This window comes from Narcine bancroftii, chromosome 8 (assembly GCF_036971445.1).
Source record: "Narcine bancroftii isolate sNarBan1 chromosome 8, sNarBan1.hap1, whole genome shotgun sequence".
Lineage (NCBI taxonomy): Eukaryota > Metazoa > Chordata > Chondrichthyes > Torpediniformes > Narcinidae > Narcine > Narcine bancroftii.
Window position 1 is genome coordinate 70,875,376 of NC_091476.1, and position 19,206 is coordinate 70,894,581.

Below are 19,206 nucleotides of genomic sequence, written 5' to 3' on the forward strand. Positions count from 1 at the left end.
TGTCAGGTCCTAGTGGGTGTCCCTCCTGTTGACTCTTCCCACCACCCCACCCCACCTCCTTGGTATTGTCTTCCTTGCTGTTGATTAACCTTTCGTCAGCTATGCTGCCCCCAGGACACTGTGTAAAGTTTATGGGTCCCCTTCCCCATAAAGCAGTCAAGTTTTGGTTCCTACCAACTATATAAAAAAATGGAGAAGTCTGGAAGAAATCAATTTTTTTTATGCACATGAGTTGAAAAGAAAATTTTAATTCCATATATACTCATTTAAAAGTCAAATTTGGTAGACCATTTTTTAATATTAAATTTATGGGATTGAATATTAACATGGATACTACTTTTGAGGGACTAGAATTCACATTAGAATTCAATACCTTTATCAGTATCAGAAGTCCAAATGATTTCTAAATGAATAAAGAACAAAAACATGATGAATTTAAGTAATAACACAGGGTGTATGCATCAAAACACACATCCCACCTTGGGGGAGGTCGGGGCTGCAGAAAATATCTGTTGTTGGAGGCATCGGGACTTATGATCGGTGTGCGAGAAGCAAGAGCCAGCGTTCGAGGCATCAGGAGCCCTGATGAGCGGGGTGGGGGAGGGGCGGAGAGGCAAGAGTCTTTGTTTGAGGTGTTGGGAGTTCTGGCCTGCGGGTGGCTGGGGTCAAAGTGAAAGACCAGGGTCAACTTTTGCATGAGATGCATGGAAAATTCCAGATCTTTTGGGCAAAAATAGGGGCTCGACATTTAAATGAGATCGACTTCTTCGTGGATATATACGGTATCTTCTTTGTGAACCAGAGCATGACAGAACAATTTTGGTATTATTTATTGAATGATAGAATTGTTACAATTAGGAAGGAGGCTATTTGTGCCATGAAACCTGAGCTGGCTCTTTGTAAAACAATTCATTCCCATTCCCCACAGAGCTGTTTGTTTAAAAAAATATATATTTTATCCAAGTCTCTTTGCAAAGTCTCAATTGAATCTGCATCAATCACTGTTTCAGCCACTGTTCCAGATCACATCATGTTCACAAGTTTTTGCTTCATTCCCCGATATTTTGCCAAGAACATTAAATCCATTTTCCCTAGCTTGTCATTAATGAATCTAGTTTCTGTCCTTTACTTAGATCATTCATGACCCAACTTTTACTGCTTTTTAAACTGATTATGTATTGTCTAATCTTAAGTATCCCTGAATGTACCATTTCAGTGTGCAAAAAAATTCCTCAAGATTCCAGATTCTTCTATTGGCTTGTAGTAGTAAAGAACATAATATTGCACAAAATTGCCTTCTGCCTGTCATAAGGCAGAGTCGCCTGGAACCCCTTATAGCAAGAGAGAAGGAGAAGCAAAAGGGAGTCCCTTCAGAATAACTGATGTCTGTGGATTTGCCTCCTGTGCTCCGCAGTCACTGCAGCCGCACACACTCCTGTTCGATCCATCGGCAACTCAAGCTCCAGGTCCATACCTCCAATACGATCGGGAAGCCCTCAGCACCCTCTCGAATCCCAGCTCCGATACCCGGTCCCGTGACCCAGTCTCCAACATCCCGCAGCTTGTCTGGGTCCCCCCGAGTGCAAGTCGCCCACAGCCTGTGGTGGGTCTCTCAGCCACTGAGCCCCTCGCTGGTCTGCTGCCATGGTCACCATCCGGTAGGGTGTCTCCTTCTCAATGGGGCGAGTGCGTTCCCCATTTCTTGTGCCCTGCATTGGTCTGCTGCTCTCCAGAATTTGCTAACCCTCATGGCTGCTGCCCAGCACCGGTGTCGCTATTTGGGCACAGGCCCGAGGTTACAGGATTTTACTTTTAGAATGTCGGCTCCTTTAACAGGCCATTTAACACCTGTACGGAGCTGCTGGCATTAGGACTGGTTGGTTGAAACCTTCGGAGCAGTGCTGTGTCTCCGCTCTACTGGGTCCGCACTAGCGGCAGTGCCGCCCTTTTTTATACAACCCTACTCCTGTGGTTTGGAACCACAGATAGCCAACCTTGTCCAATCAGGCTTATCTGTCAGACAGGCCTGATTGGACAAGGATGGCAGACTTCCATTCCCGAGGAATGTCAGTGAAACAGATCGGGTGTGAAGAGAATTGTTTAGGTTAACAGTTACCATCAATCATACTCGCATTTTCAAAAGAGGTGTATGCAAGATATAAGATGGCCATGTTGAACTATATGACTATAAACATTAATGGAATACATAACCAAATTAAAAGGAAGAGGCCACTAAATTATTGAAGAAGGAAAAAATAGATACAGCATTTGTGCAGGAAACGCATCAAACTGAAGAGGAACATAACAAACTAAAGAGAGACTGGTTAGGACTCATAACAGCAGCATCCTATAATTCAAAAGCTGGAGGTGTAACCATACTAGTTAGCAAAAATGTACCAATCAAAATAAAGGAGGAAATAATAGATCCGGCAGGGAAGTATGCAATGATAAAGTGTCAGATATTCTCAGAATTTTGGAATTTGCTCAATATATATGCGCCTAACGAGGAGGATCAAAAGTTTATGCAGGATATTTTTTTGAAGATTGCAGACACACAAGGAAATATATTGATAGGAGGGGATTTTAACTTTAATTTGGATCCAATGTTGGATAAAACTGGACAAAAGACGAGTAAAAAGAATAAAGTAGCCAAATTTATGGTTAAATCAATGCAGGAAATGAAACTTATGGAGGAGGCAACACCCAAGAGAGAAGGAATTTTCATATTATTCGAGTAGGCACAAAACTTACTCAAAGATTGATATGTTTTTGTTGTCAGCCCATATTCAAGGGAGAGTTAGGAAAACTGAGTATAAACGTAGACTACTATCAGATCATTCACCCCTATTATTAGCAATAGAGCTAGAGGACATCCCTCCAAGAATGTATAGATGGAGATTAAACTCCATGCTACTTAAAAGACAGGATTTTAGAGAATTCATTGAGCAACAAATTAAAATGTACTTTGAAATAAATACAAAATCAGTGAAAGATAAGTTTATACTATGGGACGCAATGAAAGCGTTCATCAGAGGGCAGATAATAAGTTATGTAACTAAGATGAAGAAGGACTACAATCGTGAAATAGAACAGTTGGAAAGGGAAATAGCAAGTACAGAAAAAGAATTAGCAACAAAGGAAGATACAACTAAAAGAAAAGAATTGGCAGATAAAAAAATAAAATATGAAACACTACAAACATATAAGGTGGAGAAGAACATAATGAAGACAAAACAGAAATATTATGAGCTAGGAGAAAAAACACACAAAATACTAGCGTGGCAGCTTAAGACAAAACAAATTAAAAGAACGGTATTGGCATCAAGGAAAAAGGACAAACAAATTACATATAACCCAACGGAGATCAACGAAAACTTCAGGGAATTCTATGAGCAACTATATCAAACTGAAAACGAAGGGAAAGAAGACAAAATAGATGAATTTCTAGCTAAAATTGAACTACTGAAATTGCAAGAAGAGGAGCAAAATAAATTAATAAAACCATTTGAAATAGAGGAAATACAGGATATATTAAAAAAAACTTCCGAACAATAAAACACCAGGAGAGGATGGACTCCCAATAGAATTCTATAAAACATTTAAAGAGTTATTAATTCCTCTTCTCCTGGAAGTAATGAACCAGATAGAAGAAACACAAAACTTGCCAGATTCATGTAAGACAGCAATAATTACAGTAATACCAAAGACGGGGAAGGATCCATTAACACCAACATCATATCGACCAATATCTCTACTTAACACAGACTATAAGATAATAGCGAAAGTATTAGCAAACAGATTGGCCGATTGTGTACCAAAAATAGTAAAACAAGTTCAAACTGGATTTATTAAGAAAAGACGAACAGCGGACAATGTCTGTAAACTTATTAATCTAATCCACGCAGTTCAAGGAAATAAGAAACCAAAGGTGGCTGTTGCTGTAGACGCAGAAAAAGCCTTTGACAGAGTAGAGTGGAACTACTTATTTAAAGTATTACAGAAGTTCAATCTACCAGAAAAATATATAAATTGGATTAAAGCATTGTATAATGGAACATTGGTGAAGGTAGCAGTAAATAGATATGTATCGAGTCACTTTAAATTAAGTAGGTCAACTAGACAGGGATGTCCACTATCCCCCTCATTGTTCGCCTTAGCAATAGAACCTTTGGCAGAACTGATAAAAATAGAAAATAAAATAAAAGGGATAAAAATAAAGGAGAAGGAGTATAAAATCAGTTTATTTGCAGATGACATCATAATATACCTAACAGAACCAGAAATATCAATAAAAGAATTACATAAGAAATTGAAGGAATATGGAGAAATATTGGGGTACAAGATCAACACAAATAAAAGTGAAGTGATGCCGATGAGTAACGCAGACTATGCAGAATTTAAAAAAGAATCACCATTTAAATGGCAAACACAAGCAATCCAATACCTAGGGATGAGGTTAGATAATAACTTAAGCCACTTGTATAAACTAAATTATCAGCCACTATTAAAGAAATTGGAATAAGACTTAGAACATTGGAAAGAATTACCGCTAATGTTGATAGGGAGGGTAAACTGCATTAAAATGAATGTGTTCCCAAGGATACAATACTTACTTCAATCATTGCCAATTTCTTTAACAGAAAAATTGTTTAATGAACTAAAGAGGAAATTCTTGGGAAAGGGAGGAACCAAGGGAAGTGTTAGATAAATTAGCAGAAAGGTATAATCAAGGTGGTTTGCAGTTACCAAATTTTAGAAATTATTATAGAGCTGCACAATTAAGGTATTTATCAGATTTTTACCAGACAATGGAAAAACCAGACTTGACTAAGATAGAACTAGATAAAATAGAGAAGATACCGGAACATATACTTTATAAGTGGGTTGAAAAGCTGGTGCAATATAAAATCTCACCAGTACTGCATCATTTACTTAATACATGGAAGAAGATCCACTTAGAAAGGAAAAAAAAATGAATTACCAACTACCAAAATTATTATTGATGGAAAATCCACGAATCCCTTTCACAATAGATAACCTTTCCTTTAGAACACACATGTCAAACTCAGGCCCACGGGCCAAATTTGGCCCGTGATATAATTATATTTGGCCCGCAAGATCATATCAAATATGCATTAGAGCTGGCCCGCTGGCCGTCGCGCCAGTATAGCGCATGCACAGCTAATACTACAAATCCCAGAATGCTTTGCAAATGCGTTGGTGCCGGCCCGTCAGCCCGCTAATCGCCCCCACCTCCTCTCTTTACTTTCATTAGCATCTGCGACCTGTCGCCCAACTCACATGTAATAAACCCCTTACAAAAAATGGCCAAACGAAAGACAGAAAACAGGACCTTTCAAGACAGGTGGGAGGGAAACTCTGACCCAAGAGTTTGATGAACTTGCATCTAAGAAGAGATGCCAAGTATCTGGTTTAGACCCAGGTGCATCAGAGTAAATCACAGTGTAGCTTGGATTAATATTTTCTTTGGTTAACTTTGGACTGTTCATAGTTGAAAGATTGGATTTTCATTGAAGCAAGTTGTTATTTTCTTGACTTTTTGGCTTGTGAAAAAAAATACATTTAAAAGGAGCTTAAAGGCTATAGAGAAATATTATTTATTGAATATTTTATTTTTCATTTGTTAATGCTTCTTCTGGAAAGAGTTTAACCAAAACTATTATTAAACATTTATTTTAATAAGAAAAAGTTTAACATTACATATGTTGAAAGAAGAGAAAACATGCAGATGTTGTTGAAAATTTTCAAAAAATATTTAGTTTGGCCCTCGACTTAGTCCAAGTTTTTAATTTTGGCCCTCTGTGAATTTGAATTTGACACCCCTGGTTTAGAGAATGGGAGAGAAAAGGAATCAAAAGAATAGAAAATTGTTTTTTGGGAAATAATTTATTAACATTTGAACAGTTGAAGTACAAATATGGAATAACTCATGGTACAATGTTTGCCTGTCATCAATTGAAAGCTTATTTAAAGGATAAATTGGGAAACAGCTTGAGATTACCTGAAGGAAGCAGCTTTGAATATGTGATTACAGACACAATGATAATTAAAAGATTTATAATCAACATGTACAGATAAGGAAAATGAAATAAACTATAAACCTAAGCAGAAGTGGGGAAAGGATCTAAACATAAAGATAAAAAATGAAGTATGGGAAAAGTTATGTTCTGGAACTATGAAGAATACAATAAACTCAAGGTTACACATGATACAGTATAATTGGTTACACAGGTTATATATCACTCCTCAAAAGTTTAAAAAATGGGATCCAACATTATCAGATAGATGTTTTCGCTGTAAGAAGGAAATGGGAACAACAGTACATGCAACTTGGGCATGTACGAAAGTAAATACGTTTTGGGAAGAACTAAGTCAGATATTAAATCTTTGGCTTGGCTTCGCGGTCGAAGATTTAAGGAGGGGGTAAATGTCCACGTCAGCTGCAGGCTCGTTTGTGGCTGACAAGTCCGATGCGGGACAGGCAGACACGGTTGCAGTGGTTGCAGGGGAAAATTGGTTGGTTGGGGTTGGGTGTTGGGTTTTTCCTCCTTTGCCTTTTGTCAGTGAGGTGGGCTCTGCGGTCTTCTTCAAAGGAGGTTGCTGCCCGCCAAACTGTGAGGCGCCAAGATGCACGGTTTGAGGCAATATCAGCCCACTGGCGGTGGTTAATGTGGCAGGCACCAAGAGATTTCTTTAGGCAGTCCTTGTACCTTTTCTTTGGTGCACCTCTGTCACGGTGGCCAGTGGAGAGCTCGCCATATAACACGATCTTGGGAAGGCGATGGTCCTCCATTCTGGAGACGTGACCCACCCAGCGCAGCTGGATCTTCAGCAGCGTGGACTCGATGCTGTCGACCTCTGCCATCTCGAGTACTTCGACGTTAGGGATGAAAGCGCTCCAATTAATGTTGAGGATGGAGCGGAGACAACGCTGGTGGAAGCGTTCTAGGAGCCGTAGGTGATGCCGGTAGAGGACCCATGATTTGGAGCCGAACAGGAGTGTGGGTATGACAACGGCTCTGTATATGCTTATCTTTGTGAGGTTTTTCAGTTGGTTGTTTTTCCAGACTCTTTTGTGTAGTCTTCCAAAGGCGCTATTTGCCTTGGCGAGTCTGTTGTCTATCTCATTGTCGATCCTTGCATCTGATGAAATGGTGCAGCCGAGATAGGTAAACTGGTTGACCGTTTTGAGTTTTGTGTGCCTGATGGAGATGTGGGGGGGGCTGGTAGTCATGGTGGGGAGCTGGCTGATGGAGGACCTCAGTTTTCTTCAGGCTGACTTCCAGGCCAAACATTTTGGCAGTTTGCGCAAAACAGGACGTCAAGCGCTGAAGAGCTGGCTCTGAATGGGCAACTAAAGCGGCATCGTCTGCAAAGAGTAGTTCACGGACAAGTTGCTCTTGTGTCTTGGTGTGAGCTTGCAGGCGCCTCAGATTGAAGAGACTGCCATCCGTGCGGTACCGGATGTAAACAGCGTCTTCATTGTTGAGGTCTTTCATGCCTTGGTTCAGCATCATGCTGAAGAAGATTGAAAAGAGGGTTGGTGCGAGAACACAGCCTTGCTTCACGCCATTGTTAATGGAGAGAGCTCATTGCTGTATCTGACCCGACCTTGTTGGTTTTCGTGCAGTTGGATATTAAATAAAATTACAAAAAATAACATACCAAAAAAACCAGAGATAAAACCAGAGATATTTCTTTTAAGTAACATAAGAAGTAGAGAATTAGGCCTCAAATTGGATAAAGTGCAAAAAAGATTTATTATGATAGCCTTAGAGATCGCAAAAAAATGTATAATGTCAACTTGGAAAATGGAAGAGAGCCTGAGAATACAGCAATGGTACATGGAAATGAATAAATGTATTCATTTGGAAAAAATAGCATATAATTTAAAAAATAAAGTCACAATGTTTGAACAAATTTGGGAACCATAGATGGAACATATCAGAAAGCTTGCCTCGGACTGCCAGCCCCTAAAATGAGAATGAAAATGATAAGAAGACAAAACGACTGGATTCAGTGTGTAATAAATAGATGACGCATTTTTCTTGTTTATATTCCTTTATGTGAAGATATTGTTTTATGGTTTTATTGTATTGTATATGTTGAATATTTATGGGTATTGGAGGGGGTGGGTAGAGGGGAGGGAGGGAAGGAGGGGGGGAAAAAGGGAGAAAAGACCACTGTGCAAATTTAATGAGAAACATTTGTACATATTTTGGTTGATATGGTTCATAATGTGAAAAATAAAAAAAATTTTAAAAATCATACTCGCATTTTCTTTCCCACATTCACTCCTGTGGCTTTGCCCACAGAAAATCAGAGCATCTGTGATGGTGCAGATGGCAGAGAATGGTTAATGATTGGAGAAGCTTCCCAGTTTCTGCCAGTGTCATGTACTCTCCATTTGAGCACAGTATGTTGATTCAGTCATAGGGAATATGTGATAGAAAATATAGATTTGCGCTAATTTCATTTCAAAATTGGTAGATCATCATTAAATGGCAGTAAAACGGATAATGCACTTGATCAGATACTATTTCTTCCTCTTCTTTGGCTTGGCTTCGCGGACGAAGATTTATGGAGGGGGTAAAAAAGTCCACGTCAGCTGCAGGCTCGTTTGTGGCTGACCAGTCCGATGCGGGACAGGCAGACACGATTGCAGCGGTTGCAAGGGAAAATTGGTTGGTTGGGGTTGGGTGTTGGGTTTTTCCTCCTTTGCCTTTTGTCAGTGAGGTGGGCTCTGCGGTCTTCTTCAAAGGAGGCTGCTGCCCGCCAAACTGTGAGGCGCCAAGATGCACGGTTTGAGGCGTTATCAGCCCACTGGCGGTGGTCAATGTGGCAGGCACCAAGAGATTTCTTTAGGCAGTCCTTGTACCTTTTCTTTGGTGCACCTCTGTCACGGTGGCCAGTGGAGAGCTCGCCATATAATACGATCTTGGGAAGGCGATGGTCCTCCATTCTGGAGACGTGACCCATCCAGCGCAGCTGGATCTTCAGCAGCGTGGACTCGATGCTGTCGACCTTTGCCATCTCGAGTACCTCGACGTTAGGGGTGTGAGCGCTCCAATGGATGTTGAGGATGGAGCGGAGACAACGCTGGTGGAAGCGTTCTAGGAGCCGTAGGTGGTGCCGGTAGAGGACCCATGATTCGGAGCCGAACAGGAGTGTGGGTATGACAACGGCTCTGTATACGCTTATCTTTGTGAGGTTTTTCAGTTGGTTGTTTTTCCAGACTCTTTTGTGTAGTCTTCCAAAGGCGCTATTTGCCTTGGCGAGTCTGTTGTCTATCTCATTGTCGATCCTTGCATCTGATGAAATGGTGCAGCCGAGATAGGTAAACTGGTTGACCGTTTTGAGTTTTGTGTGCCCGATGGAGATGTGGGGGGGCTGGTAGTCATGGTGGGGAGCTGGCTGATGGAGGACCTCAGTTTTCTTCAGGCTGACTTCCAGGCCAAACATTTTGGCAGTTTCCGCAAAGCAGGACGTCAAGCGCTGAAGAGCTGGCTCTGAATGGGCAACTAAAGCGGCATCATCTGCAAAGAGTAGTTCACGGACAAGTTTCTCTTGTGTCTTGCCACAAAATTGCCATAAAGCTGTCAAAGATTCACCATTTGTGTTGCCTGTTTTAGATAGAGAAGGAGAAGCAGAATCCCCTCAGAATTACTGAATGTCCATGAATTCGCCTCCAGTGTTCTCGCAGTTGCACAAGCTTCCAGTTCCGTTCAAAACCAACCCAACCTTTGTCAATCCAAGCACAGGTCCAAATCCTCGATGGATCAAGGAGCCTTCAACCCTTGGTGCCCTTTGGGAGCCTCACTTGCCCACAGCATCCTCTCAAATGCTGGTTCCGCTACTTGGTTCCCATGAACCAGCTTCCAGCAGCCTGGTGCGGGTCCTTTGACTTCAAGTCACCAGCAGCCCACAGCCTGCAGGGGTTCCTCGCCCACGTCGCCAACAGCTTGCCGCCTGCCTGAGTGTATGTAACACAGAAAAGTATAATGTTTTGAAGTGAATATTTACCTCGAAATATTCACCAGGCCAGGATGCATCTGAATCACAGTGTGAACTGCCCTGCTGAGTGTTTCAGCATTTCTTATTTCTAATTTAGATTTCTGGCATTTGCAATTTTTTTTTAAAAAAAGAATATTGAAAGCACTAAATGTGTGGTTATTTCTCCCATATTTTTCTCCTCTTTTTAATGAAAAGATACTTAAGAAATTGGCTCAGATTAGTTAAAGAAATGGCCTGAGTAATAAATGATACATTTTGCTGATTTTTTCCAAAGTTCTTTGGACTTTGGAACAATTCCATCAGACTGGAGGGTAGCTAATATCACCCTATTATTTAAAAAGAAAATTGCTCCAGCCCATATATAAAACATTTGCTTTTGTCACAACCTCTTCTCGCTGCCACCTTCGGGAAGAAAGTGTGGAAACTTGAGGACCAGCATCCCTAGGTTTAAGCGCAGTCTTTCTCCAGTTACTGTCGCAGGTAGCGCAATGCTGTTACAGCGCCAGCAACCCAGGATCGAAAGCCATTTGTAAGGAGCTTGTACATTCTCCCAATGCCTGCGTGGGTTTCCTCTGGGTGCTCCGATTTCCTCCCACCGTTCAAAACGTACGGAGGTAGTAGGTCAATTGGTGTAAATTGGGTGGCACTGGCTCGTGGGCAGAAAGGGCCTGTTACCATGCTGGATGTCTAAATTGAAATTAAAATGTTCTTAAACCTCCCCATATAACGCTAATCATACACTCCTCCAGCAACATAAAAATCCCTGTCTGCAAAATTGAAACACCACTTTTTCCTCTTGCTCCAATAATCTATCTTTTATATTTATTATGTATTTTCATACTTTGGTAATTTAATGTCTAGACGTAATTGTTTTTTTTAGAAGAAGTATCCTTTTGGCTGCAGAAAGTAAGAATGTTGATGCACTTATGTAAATGACGATAAATTCGTTCTCATTTGGTAAAACACGAAAGTCTGCAGACACCGTGATTGAAGTAAAAACACAATGCTGGAGAAACTCAGCAAGTTAAACTCTACTTACTGTAGCAAAGATAAAGATACATAAGCAACGATTAGAACTTGAGCCTTCCATCAAAGGTATGACAAAATATAGGCAGGCGCCTGAACAAAATGGTGGGCTGGGGCGGGGCAAGGGCAGGAGCACAGGCCTACAGACAGGAGGTAATAGGTGGATAAGGGAGGGAGCAAGCAGGGAGAGGGGGGGGAAGCCTCTATGAATGGAGAGGGAAGGGGGTGGAGAGCTGGAGGAAAGGAGACAGAGGGAAAGGGAAGACAGGGGGAACGGGGAGCAGGCTAGCAGAAACCGGAGGTCAATGTTAATGCCATCTGGTTGGAGAGCGCCCAGACGGATAATCAAATCTTCCTCCAATTTATGGGTGATCTTAGTTTGACAGTGCATGAGGCCATGGGCAGACATGTCTGCATGGGAGTTGGGAGCAGAATTGAAATGATCATTATCATAGATACATATATTAAAATAAATAAATATTTCTGTTAAAGAAATAGTTGAATCATGGAGGGTGTGTATGAGTCATTTAGCATTCTCACGGCCCATGGGAAGAAGCTGTTCCTCAACCTGGTGGTTCTGGCTCCGAATCTCTTGTATTTCTTTCCTGACGGAAACAGCTGAGAGATGCTTGTGTGAGGAGGGTTCTCAATGATTTAGCGAGCCCTCTTTGGACAATGAATCCAGTAAATCACGTCAATGTTGGGGGAGGGAAGAGATACCCTAGTGATCCTCTCTGCCGCTTTTACGGTCCTGTGGATTGACCTCCAATCTGAAGTCAAATCATTATCTTTCACAAGGTCTCAGGGGCAAACTCATGAGGGGAAAAGTGATGGGAGGGGATGTAAGAACAGAAGACTGAATTAGATGATCAGCCCTGATGAGGGTACCGGGCTAGAAAAGCAGGTAGGAAGTATAGGTGTCACAAATCTCACACCACTGGGATCAGGAACAACTGCTATCCCTCCACCATTAGATTCCTCAACAATGAACTCAATCAGGGACTGATTTAAGGACTTTTGCATTGTGTCAGTAACATTTTGTCCCGTTGTGTTTTGGTTTTCAGTACACAGAGGAACAGGCCAGAAAACTAGGCCTGGTTGGCTGGGTGAAGAATACAGCAGGAGGCACAGTAACTGGGCAGGTGCAAGGATCTGTTGATAAAGTGAACTTTATGTAAGTACTACGAGATGAACCTGTGGCCCTCTTCCACATTCAGTCTTTCAGATTTGAGTCAGATGGTACATTTCACCTTTGGACTTCACCAATCACCAGATAAAATGGAAGTCTTCTAGATCCTCTAACCCAGGCTGATTCTCTTAATCCATGTTCTTGCCTTGTCTCCTTATCCTGGTCATTCCAAAATGTGGGCAGCATGGTTAGCGCAATGCCATTATAGCGCCAGCAACCCAGATTTGAATCTGGCACTGTCTGTAAGGAGTTTGTAGGTTCTCCCTGTATCTCTGTGAGTTTTCCCCAGATGCTCCAGTTTCCTCTCACCTTTCAAAATGTAGGGGGGCTGTAGGTTGATTGAACAGCAGGGGCTTGTGGGCCGGTAGGCTCTGTTTCCATGCAGTATGTCTAATTATTTTTAAATTATATCTATCAGTTGTATCTTTACTCAATTAAGGATCCACTGCCAGCAGGAGGGGAAGAGAATTCTAAACAGAACACAAATAGACATAATGTAACTTATGTAACCAATCCTAAATGATAGAACCCTTATTAAGAGGCTGTTCCTGTTAAACATACTTGGCATCTATTTATTGTATGTCTCAATGAGATTACCTTCCAATCTTATGAACTTCAATGAACATAGAAAAGCCCTAGTTCTGTTAACCTTGCCCCATAAGACACATTCTCTAATCCAGGCATAACCTGGTATCCTCTGCATTCTCCCTTTGGCTTCTACATGAGGTGACCAGAACTGACTAAAATATTCCAAGTGTGGTCAAAGCATATTTTTATAGAGCTGCAACATTGCTTCACGACTCTTGAACTAAATCCCCCGACTAATGACGGCCAGCATACCATAAACTTTCTTAACAACCTTATCAACCAGCATGGAAACCTTGAGAGATCTATGGATTTGGTCCCTCTGTTCTTCTACACCAGTGATTCCCAACCTTTTTTATGCCCCACACCCCTAAAAAATTTTAATATGTTCTCGCACCCCTTAAACTAATAATTTATTTAAGAATAAAGATAAAGGTGACCAAAACAAATTTGTTAAGTATCCTACCATTAACCTTCTGTTCTTCCCTACAATTAAGAATCGTGCCATTAACTATGTAGTCCGCCTTCAAGTTTGATCTTTCAAAATGCCTCACTTCACACTTACCTGGATTGAACTCCACCTGTCATGTTTCTGCCCAACTCTGCATCCTGTCTATACCTTGTTGTAACCTACGACAACCTTCTACATGCTCAACAACACCTCCAACCTTCCCGTCATTGTGTGCATTGCCATTGATGCAAATCAACTCAACTGCCTCTAAAGTGCCATCAGCAAAATGCCATTTGTAATAGAGGCATGAAGTTTAAAGTTATCAATGGTTTGGATAAACAGTTACTAAAACGCAATAAAATTTCTATCATGCAACTCCCTCTGCTCCTGGAAGTCAGACTGGCTGATTTTCCAGATTGCAGGTTTAAACAAAGATGTTGGATAAACTCAAAAGGTCATGCAGTGTTCTTTATTTGGATTGTTGGATTTTACTGTTATGACTATCCCAACACTTTCAATTCACCTTGTTTTTACACTCATGTAAAAGTCGATTTTGTGTTTTTGGCCCCAAAACTGATATTTTCCATATATTGTGAGTAAAGTCAACCCTATTCTCTCACCTTGGCCCTGGCCACCCACAGGCTGGAGCTCCCGACACCTCCAAGACACTCATGTCTTGGCCCTGGCCGCCACCCCACCAGAGCTCCCAACACCTCCAATATGGACTCATGCCTCAGTCCAGGCCATTCGCTCATCAGAGCTCCTAACGCCTCACCGAGGACTTCCCACCCAGTCCCGGATGCCCACCCATTGAAGCTCCAGACGCCTCGACTGTGAACTTCCCAGCCGGTCCCATCCACCCAGCCATCAGAGCTCCCATCATGTCCGATGATGCAGATATGTACCATGGTCAAAAATAGTATACATCTCAGAGTCAATCCCATAAATTTAAAGGTAAAAAATGTGCTTCAAAATTTGACTTTTTCATGAGTATAAATGGTAGTCATTACACAGTGGTATAATCCAATGAATGAGATGAATTTAAAGTGAGTGTGGCTACAGGGTCCTTATCTGGCTTAAAGTAAAGAGTGGGGAAAGGGTCCAAATGCTGAACCACTGAAATTCCCAAACTATGGATTATTAGATACTTGGAGTTTTACTGTATGTGACTAGGTTAGAAATGGCCTCTTAACTGTGCCCCTCTTAGGCACCAAATTGGTTAAAGTTTTGTTGAAAATAGAAGTTTTTAACTGTATCACCGATTAAAAGACAAAATTAGAAAAACTGCGCTCTGGACATTTCCACAATTCTTTTTGGACCTAAAGTTTGTCCCTTCTCTGACAATAAACTAGGGCAGATAGATGCTATTTTTATGAAGACTATTTAGCACAAACTCAAAAATTCATCAGAGAGAGATGTGTGAATGAGGTCAGCTTATATATGTGCACCATTTGTGGAGTGAAAGATTTTTACGAAAGCTGTCAGCAAGGCTGAATTTGTAAGATAAATGCTGCATATTCCCAAAGATACAGTATTTATGATTGTGTTGTAGTCCTTGGCATCTAATGACTGAGGGGTTGTGTTACAGAAGTATCAGGTTCGATGGGTTCATAGAGAGACAAGTCTGGACACATGTTACAATCAGAGGTAACTTTATTGAACACATGGGAAACAAACAGGGAAGTCGTCAAATAATACTTAATGACTCTACTACTAAACAAATACACAGACATTCACATAGGTCTTACGTTGGACTCCAATACCAGTGGCTGCCTATTATCGACACATTCCTACACGTGTACACATTTCAGACAGGGACTTTCAAACACACTCCCAAATCCCTGTACCAACAGGGCTGCAGCTTTCTGCAAGCACTGATCTATCGCAATACCTCGGCTCAACTTTAGTGCACACCTTACCGCGCGACTCATAGAAACATAGAAACATAGAAGATAGGAGCAGGAGTAGGTCATTCGACCCTTCGAGCCTGCTCCGCCATTCAACGAGATCATGGCTGATCTTAAAGTTCAGTACCCCGTCCCCGCCTTCTCTCCGTAACCTTTAATACCCTTATACTGAAGAAATATATCTAATTCCCTCTTAAATATATTTAATGAACCTGCCTCTACTGCCCTCTGTGGCAATGAATTCCACAGATTCACCACCCTCTGGGTAAAGAAATTCCTCCTCATCTCGGTCCCAAATGGTTTGCCTATTATCCTCAAACCATGGCCCCGGGTTCTGGATTTTCCCATCATTGGAAACATCCCATCTGCATCCATTCTGTCCAGTCCTGCCAGAATTTTATATGTCTCTATGAGATCCCCTCTCAATCTTCTAAACTCCAGCGAGTACAATCCCAATTTGCGCAATCTTTCCTCACAAGTCATTCCTGCCATTCCAGGTATCAGCCTGGTGAATCGCCTCTGCACTCCCTCCATTGCAAGAACATCCTTCCTTAGATAAGGTGACTCATCCAGCAATGTCCACATTGTGACCGGGACTTGGACCAAGAGGCAGAAAGAAAGAAAAGTGGTGCACATCGATGTTTTATACAGTTCTAAGCTGGGGATCTGGCTAATATGATGACACTGAGAGATTTAAATAAGGCAATGATAAGATGGTGGGAGTTTAACCTTGATTGGCAGCTGATGTGACTTCCAAATAAGCTTCCGCCAGGGAGGTCACAACGTCCGCAATCCACAATGTTCTAGACAGGGGCCACACGTTCCTCCACAATCCACATATAACAGGGCTGTAAAGATTATTTCCATTTAGTTGATACTAGTTTAGTGGCCAAATGTGCTGGTAATGAAACCCAAAAACCAAATAATGGCTGGATGTGGGATGTTTAGTCTTGTTTGGTGGGATGGGGAGAAAAAGGTTTCAAAGAACGAATTGTTGAGTAATGAGATAATCTTCTGCAAAATGGTTCTCCCCACCCAGTCATCCCAGGGGCTGTGGTACACAAGTTGAAAAGAGAGACAGGAGGTTCCAATGCTGGAGGCACGGTTAGCTTAGCACCAGCAAACCTGGGTTCGAACTCGGCACTGTCTGCAAGGAGTTTGTACGTTCTAAAAACACAGAAGTGCTCAGCAGGTCACTCAGTATTCATAGGAGGTAAAGATATATAACCGAAATTTCGGGCCTGAGCCTTTCTTCAAGTTATGAGTCGGGGACAAATAGCTAGGAAGGGTGGGAGGATGGGTTGAGGGGGGGGGGAGCATATCCACATGTAATTTTTTTTTAACTAGTTTACAATTTAATGTAATATTATATTGTGGTTTAAAATTTATAAATAAAGTATTCAAAAAAGGTGCTGTGGAAGTGAGTCATGGTTGTAGAGAGTGGCAGAGAATGCAGATGAGGAGCAATGAAAGAGACTCTCACAGACTCCCTTTGAAGAGAGGAGGAGAACTTCTTCAGAATAGGCATCCCTCGTAACTCATATGTCATATACATATATATACAAATATTAAAATAAATATATATTATTGTTAAATAAATAGTTGGATCTCAGACGGTTTGTATGAGCAGTTCATCTGTCTCAATGCCTATGGGAACAAGCTGTTTCTCAGCCTGGTGGTTAGAAGGTTGGTTCCTGAAAAAAATGGGGATTATGATAAACCACTTCAAGATTTTCTGTATCATGTAGGATGTTGGAGAAACATTAAACTTTTTATTAAATTTAGAATGTTTAATCACATAATGATGCTGACACATTGCGTTAGTTTAACTGACCCAAAAATGTTTTGCCACTGACTTTCGTTTGTACTCAGCATCTGATGCCTCTCTTGTCAGCATCCAATGATAGTCAGCCAGCAGTGATGGATTTTAGTTGTCCTGAAATTTTTCAGTTTTCCCATGGTCGTAATGTCCTGGTATAGCCTTTCACCATGTTCGTCATTGATCAGCAGGGAAGGAGTGCGAATGCAGAAAATAAATTTTCAACGACATGTTTTGGATGCTTGAAGTACATTGTCAATCAGCTGGATGTAGTTTGGTGCTCAGAAGTTGCCAATAAAATTCTCAACAACATCTTTAAATGCCTCCCATGCATGCCCAGGCCTAAGACAACATTTGTTTTGTGGGCAATTCCCTAGTAGACTTAAAATTTGACTGGTAATCGCAAAAATAGATTACATCTTAAAAATGGTATGTGATAGGAAAGTTTTAAGGTAATTCTTGTGATGAGTAGCCCATAAAACATACAATACAAAAGTGTTCAGGAATCAAAATTTTCGCTGTCCAATATTGTCTACCACCTCAACCGGTATTGTTTTCCAATTATTTCTTCTGTTTCTTATTGCAGGATGAATTGGCTGAAGTCTGTGGGAAGCCCAATGTCGCGCATTGACAAAGCTCATTTCTCAAATGAGAGAGACATCTCCAAGTTGGATTTTAATAATTTCTCAACCAGATATTAAGAATGAGGGGGCACAACAGCGGATGCTTGCCAGGGCTGCTAACCTTCTGACTACATCGTCTGGCTGGGAAGAGGTGATTCAAGGCTGGAAGGGAAGGGAAGTTTGTTGCTTTCAAGGCCTTTGCAATATAATTTTCAGATCAGATCTAAACCTTACAGCTTTTGGAGTCTGATCTAAATTGGCAACATCATGCATTCCTGTTGTGACTTTGTTTTGCTTCAATGCTGATTTCCAGGGAGCCCATGAGGGAAATAGTTGAGTAGAGATTTGTCTCATCCCTCCAGGAAAATCTGGCAACATTCTTGCACACTTCCCAAGATTCTTTTATTTTGCACTGTGGCACGGTGTGATCTGCATCTTGGGGCCTCGCGATTAAAACCACCTTACCACATTTGATTCTTGTTTTGGTTACACAAGGCACCAATCTCTTGCAGAAAAGCAGGCTCTTTGAAGGTGGTTCGAAAGTGGGTGTGCTCTGCCAGCCAAATCTCCAATCAAAGCGTCTTATGGGTTTAGACTGCATCATTGAAGTAGTTTTGAGCATAATCATCTGTATTTGAGCAACATTGCAAATAGTCGTATAGAACAGGGGTGTCAAACTCAAATTCACGGAGGGCCAAAATTAAAAACTTGGACTAAGTCGAGGGCCGAACTAAATATTTATTGAAATTTTTCAACAACATCTGCATGTTTTCTCTTCTTTCAACATATGTAATGTAAAACTTTAGGATATAATTTTAGGAGGATAATGTTACAGGTCAGGAGTAGGTAGCTCAAGTTCACCCTTTGCTTGACCTGAGGGAAACATATTTGGTCCCTTTGGAGATGTAGTCAGCATTCACAGGCTGTGTCCATTTTTGGCTGCATCAGGACTCAGCATTTCCTGATCACTCCTCAGGCTCTAGGCCTCTATTCACCCTCGACCCACCATCCCTCTACCTGACCAGTCCTTTACCCAACCTCTACTCACCCCTCACTCCACTCGCTCTGCCTCTACCCACCCCATCCTATACACGCCCCTCTACTGCCTCTCCCCTCAACCTGTTCCTCCCTCTACCCGTCTCTCACCCTCTAATCACCCCTCCCCTACTCGCCCTGCCCCTCCCCTTTTACCTCTTCCCTATCCACCCCTCCTTCTACTCATCCCTCCCTCTAACTGCCCCTCGCACCACCATAACTTCCCCTGCCCATTACTCCTCACCTACACCCTCTGCCCACCCCTGCTTACCTACCCACTCAGGCCCAGCGAGCTGCCGATCAGCCTTTGTGGACAGCCACCATCTCTCTCTTCACGTGCAGGGCTGAACCAGCCGTCCCTGGGGTCCGCGCGGGTGCAAGAGCTGAAGGCCGTGGTGACCGGGAGAAGTGCGCTCGCGCTGTGGAAGGGCCATCCGGTGCCAGTCGCACGGGGCTCACGCTGCCCGGGGGCCGTGCGCAGCCTGCCATGCCCGTCGCGCCGACAGGAAATCACAGGCGCTCGCCAATCCGCCGCA

General features: G+C 42.0%; 1 protein-coding gene across 1 annotated transcript in view; it reads left to right on the top strand.

The window, feature by feature from the left end:
* LOC138741773 (acylphosphatase-2-like) overlaps positions 1-18,395 on the top strand; it is a 40,647-nt gene extending 22,252 nt beyond the window's left edge. Inside the window, exons 3-4 of the mRNA XM_069896061.1 lie at positions 12,126-12,235; positions 17,599-18,395. Coding sequence (XP_069752162.1) covers positions 12,126-12,235; positions 17,599-17,713 — 225 coding nt within the window. The 3' untranslated portion in view covers positions 17,714-18,395. The remainder of the gene's footprint in view (positions 1-12,125; positions 12,236-17,598) is intronic.
* Positions 18,396-19,206: the final 811 nt, after the last annotated feature.